The 5422-nt window shown below is 52.8% G+C and overlaps 1 protein-coding gene across 1 annotated transcript; it reads left to right on the top strand.

The window, feature by feature from the left end:
* The first annotated feature begins 362 nt into the window (after positions 1-362).
* On the top strand, positions 363-4817 carry APLNR (apelin receptor). The gene has a single exon (XM_005598133.4). It carries the CDS (start codon positions 1361-1363, stop codon positions 2501-2503), a length of 1143 nt encoding a protein of 380 aa, XP_005598190.1. The 5' UTR covers positions 363-1360; the 3' UTR covers positions 2504-4817.
* The last annotated feature ends 605 nt before the right edge of the window (positions 4818-5422 follow it).

The following is a 5422-nucleotide window of genomic DNA, read 5'->3' as shown; positions in this document are numbered from 1 at the left end:
TAAAGAAACCTCCTGATCTGCGGAGGGCAGTAAGAACCTGAGGACTGAAATGTATCCATGTCCTTATCACATAATAATTGATACACTCATTTCTTTCTCTAGGGACTCTTCATTTTGCTCACTCCCTAATTCATCCATCCACTTACTTATTCACTCAACAACCATTTAGTAATCACCTACTACATGCCAGGCACTTTGTTAGGTGCTTGGAGAAGAAAAGCAAATAACAAAATGGTAACAAAATTCAGCCTGTGACCTTGGGCAAGACACTTATCTCGTTAGGCATCAGTTTCCCCATAGATTTAATAACTTAATCAGAGATCCTTTTGTCTGGGGTTTCTTTTGTCCTGTGCTCCTGTCCCAGCTCTCTAAAACTCCCTATGCCACCTGCGAACTGCAATCTGCCAACAGCTTATGAATTCTAGAGAAATCCCTCTATAACTGCATCGGTAAACCACAAAAGTTCCCAGAGAGAGGGTCAAAGCCGAGGTATAAAGGAGGATGATGTGAGGGAAAGAGTAGGGTGAAGTCTGGTCTGGGTGGGGGCTGAGAGAGCAGGAGGGAAGGGTGTGGGACAGTTCCAGGGGCCAGACCTTCCTGCCAGGAGGGCTTGCCAGATGCTCAGATCATCCTGCGAAATCTCACACCCTCCTTGTCCCCTACCCGCCCTGGCTCCAGCCCAGGCTGGATTTCAATCTGCATAATTTGCCCCATTTAGAGGGGATGAAGAGGGGTGAGAACAGGAGAGTGGAGAGGACTGAGGAGGGGCTGTTCCAAAAGCCAGAGAAAATCAGAGGCATAGAGGCTGGGGGTGCAGGCGAGGCCAGGAGGAGAGCAGGCTGCAAACCCCAGATAACATTCTGCCCAGCACGGGTGACAGCCAGAGGGAGGAGGCGGGGCCAGGAGGAGAGCAGGCTGCAAACTCCAGATAGCATTTTGCCTAGCACAGCAGGGGTCAATTTGGTCCACTTGTCCAGTAACAAGAAGGAAAAAAAAAAGTGGGCTGTAACTTAAAGATCTTAAGACTCACAAGTGAGGGGTTGGTCTGGAGGTGGGAGGAGGGAGTGACCAGCCAAGGAGGAGACAGAGACTCAGGAGGGTGCAAGGAAGTGTCTTAGCTGAGGCTGGGACCAGGCAGGACAGAGTAGAGAGAAGTCTGCAGGAGCAAATTATCCTCCAGGGTCCCAAGAATCCAGAGGCAGCTCCTCCTGCTGCTGGGAAGGGCTCTGGACACCTTCAGCCATTCTCTCTTGCCCTCTGAGGCTCAAGCCAGAAGCTCAGGGTGCTTGCTGAGTTGCTGACACAGCCAAAGAGCTGGTACCTCCGGGATCCCCTGCCGGTCTTCTCGCCGCTCCCCAGCATGGAGGAGGGTGGCGAATTTGACAACTACTATGGGGCAGACAACCAGTCTGAGTGTGAGTATACAGACTGGAAGTCCTCGGGGGCCCTCATCCCTGCCATCTACATACTGGTCTTCCTCCTGGGCACTTCGGGAAATGGCCTGGTGCTCTGGACTGTGTTTCGGAGCAGCCGTGAGAAGAGGCGTTCAGCTGATATTTTCATCGCTAGCCTGGCGGTGGCTGACCTGACTTTCGTGGTGACCCTGCCACTGTGGGCCACCTACACATACTGGGACTATGACTGGCCCTTTGGTACCTTCGCTTGCAAGCTCAGCAGCTATCTCATCTTCGTCAACATGTATGCCAGTGTCTTCTGCCTCACTGGCCTCAGCTTCGACCGCTACCTGGCCATCGTGAGGCCAGTGGCCAATGCTCGACTGAGGCTACGGGTCAGCGGGGCCGTGGCCACAGCGGTCCTGTGGGTGCTGGCCGCCCTCCTGGCCATGCCGGTCATGGTGTTCCGCTCCACTGGGGACCTGGAGAACACCACCAAGGTTCAGTGTTACATGGACTACTCCATGGTGGCGACCACGAGCTCTGAGTGGGCCTGGGAGGTGGGCCTGGGGGTCTCGTCCACCGCTGTGGGCTTCGTGGCGCCCTTCATCATCATGCTGACCTGTTACTTCTTCATCGCCCAAACCATCGCTGGCCATTTCCGCAAGGAGCGCATAGAGGGCCTGCGGAAGCGGCGCCGGCTGCTCAGCATCATCGTGGTGCTGGTGGTAACCTTCGCCCTGTGCTGGATGCCCTACCACCTGGTGAAGACGCTCTACATGCTGGGCAGCCTGCTGCACTGGCCCTGCGACTTCGACCTCTTCCTCATGAATGTCTTCCCCTACTGCACCTGCATCAGCTACGTCAACAGCTGCCTCAACCCCTTCCTCTATGCCTTCTTCGACCCCCGCTTCCGCCAGGCCTGCACCTCCATGCTCTGCTGGGGCCAGAGCAGGTGCGGGGGTGCCTCCCACAGCAGCAGTGGGGAGAAGTCAGCCAGCTACTCCTCAGGGCACAGCCAGGGGCCCAGCCCCAACTCAGGGAAGGGCGGAGAGCAGATGCATGAGAAATCCATCCCCTACAGCCAAGAGACCCTTGTGGTTGACTAGGGCTGGGATCCGAGAGAAGCCTGGTGTCCTCTGCCCTGCCTCAGCCTTTGCCCCTGCTCTCTGAAAGCCAGGTAGTGTGAGGGCACCTTCTCTCTTGCACTTGACTCCTTTCCCTGCTCCCTGCCTCCTGCCTCCGTCTTGTCCTCCTTTCTCCTCTCTTCTTGTTCAGAGGTTTGCGGACTGGTGGAAGGAGACTGAGCCCTGCAGACTTGTGCTCAGCCACTCAATATCTGTGAGACTGACCTTGCACAAGTCTCTTAACCTCTCTGAGCCTCAGTTTCTCCATTTGCATAAAATGGGGGAAGTCATACTGCCATTAAAATGTTGATGTGTAAGTCCTGGCTCAACAAAAGTTCATTTCTCTCTATCCCTTTTCTTGGATTTTCAGCTCCCTTTTCTCCTTCCTTTTCTTTACTTTTTTGTCTCCTCTTCCTTCCTCTGTGTTTCTCTCTCTGCAATATTTACTCTGAATCCTTACCTGCGGGCTCCTACCCCCTCTCCCAAAGCTTGTCCCCCTCCCTCAAACCTTCTTCCTTTCCTTTTTGCCTCCTTTTTCTAAAGGGCTCCTAAGGGTTAAGAATCCTGAAGCATGCAAACACTACTTCTGTTCAAGCTCTTTATCCAGGTCCCTGAGAGAGTCAGGGAAAGGACTGGTGCAGGGGGTGAGCTGGGTGTTAGGAAAGAATTAGTGTTCCAGTCTCTGCAGCTGGGAGTCCAAAACTTTCCCCCAAATCGGATTAGTTTGCTGTGATTTCAGGCACTGAGAGTAGATCCATCCCAGAAAGAGGCCTCCCTTCCTGCAGCCTCTCCATGATGCCAACTAGATATGCTTTCTACAGATTTCCTCAGACGCTTCCATTCATCCTCTATTCTCTGTGGGGATTGGAAGGCAATGGGTTGATGACACAATGGACTCCTTGGTCTCATTATTTGAATGGGGAGTTGGGAAGGGAAAGTGGAGAAAGAGGGGAGTCTGCGCGTAGTCTATATGCTGCATGGCTTCCTTCCCCACATCCCCACCCCTCCAACCTCCTTCAGAACTGTGAGCTGCCGGTCTTTCCCATCTCCCCACCCCACCCTGTCAGCCCCAGGATGTTTTCCTTGGGCACTGGTGCTAGTTGGTGCCAAGAGTCACTTTGGTGGGGGTGGGATGCTTGCTTTGTGTGTGTATATATATATTAGCGTGGATGTGTGTAACATAAAGATCAGTGTGCGTGTGTCACTTGTCACTTGGATGAACCACCCTTCCCCCGTCTCCACTCTTCACACGATATCCTTGAGGGAAGAGGGGACATATTGAGGCAATATAGAATAAAAATGAGTCCACCCCCCCCCCCACTGGCTTTGGGGGTTCTGACGGCTGGTCCGTGCTTTAAGAGAGAAGTCTATGTTTGCACTGGCTCCCTCTAGAGAGGTCTCTCCCCAAAGCAGCTGGCACCCAAGTCTTGGGGAAGTCCCACGTGCTGGGCCCCTGCACTTCTCTAGTTCCATGAGGGAAATGGGAGGCTAGTTAAGAGCTTTCCCTTGGCCCCCTTCCCATGCCTCCCCACCTTGCTTTGAGTTTATGAGCATTTCCCTCATCACTCTCCCCTTTTCCAAGGTCAATGGCCTTCTTCCCAAGAGTGGGGGAGGGCACCTGCTTGCCAGGGAGTGAAAAATACTGCGTGGGTTTTTTCTCACCTAACCATCAGGAGTGGACCCCTGGGCTTTTCCTGCTGGGTTAGGGGGCTGGAAACAGTGATTGGAGCAGCTGTGGCAGGGTTGACGGCATGACATCCACATTGCCAGAGAGACCTTGAGGATGAAATTGGTGGTGGGGCCTTTGTGAGCTGGGGGTGGGGTATGTATATTCCGGGTTTTGTTTTTGGAGGACTCTGGACGTGAAGGACAAGACATGAGCCATGCAGGCAGGAAGAGCCCAGTGATGTAAATGGACATCTTGAGAACTGCTGGGATGGGGCCAACTCTGGGAGCAGAGGGAGGAGGAGAAGGGAAGAGGCTCCTGTCAGCTTAGTCTCCTCATTACAGGCCAGAATCTTTCACAGACTCACTTTCTTGACCCAGAGCTGTCTCCAAAGCATCCAGTCTAGGCTGTAGGAGGCTCCTACAAGGGAAGAGCGTGCCCCCTCTGAGGCCCTTCTGAGTGACCTGCAGAGACTGCCTGCCCAGAGATCATCCATGGGCCTGGACAGAGGGTGGAGGAGGCTGCCTGCTATGATGCTCCCTCACCCCCCCGCCCCTTCTTTGGAATGTCTGTGCTGTTTTCTGACCCTGTGTGTCACTGTGGTTCATCAAATAAATCTGTTTTGTGTAATCCTGTGTCCAAAGCCTCTTCTCACACAAGTGTCTTGGGATGAGGAAACGACACCCAGTTTGCAAATGTGAGCATGGGAGGTGGAGTGAGCACAACTGAGGGGGGACGGTGGGAAGAAGTGGGAGCTAAAACGAGCAAAGCAGGAAGCTGGAAAGGATGTGGGGGAGGTGGTGAGAAGTTGGAGAAAATAGACAGAAGGGCAAGGAAAGGGTGGAGTGAGATAGGGGAAGGCACAGAAAGTAAAGGGAAAGAAGAGCCTCTAAGATTGTGTGCTCTCAGGAGCTGTGGAGCAAATGGGCACACATTTCAGAGTCCAGAACACAGATCTGGGGGAAAATACCAGCATTTCTTCCCATGGAGGTATACCTATTATTCATTCATTCATTCATCCCTGTATTCATTTATCCTCCGCTATTGACTCATTCATTCATTCATTTAGTATTAAACAAACTTCCATTCAGTTAGACCAGAAGTTCAAACACCTATTCTCCAATCAGAGTCACTCTGGATGGTTTTGAAAATACCCATTCCAGGGTGTCATTCAGAACTACGGAATCAGAATCTCCTGGGCTCACCCGAGATATTCACTATTACTAAAAGCTCTT

Source organism: Equus caballus, chromosome 12 (assembly GCF_041296265.1).
Source record: "Equus caballus isolate H_3958 breed thoroughbred chromosome 12, TB-T2T, whole genome shotgun sequence".
Taxonomy (NCBI): Eukaryota; Metazoa; Chordata; class Mammalia; order Perissodactyla; family Equidae; genus Equus; species Equus caballus.
The sequence above is the reverse complement of the archived record's forward strand: the minus strand, read 5'-3'. Positions and strand labels throughout refer to the sequence as shown.

What these genes read in the sequence shown, in the direction of transcription:
- APLNR (XM_005598133.4), top strand. Translation starts at nt 1,361, where the DNA reads ATGGAGGAGGGTGGCGAATTTGACAACTACTATGGGGCAGACAACCAG.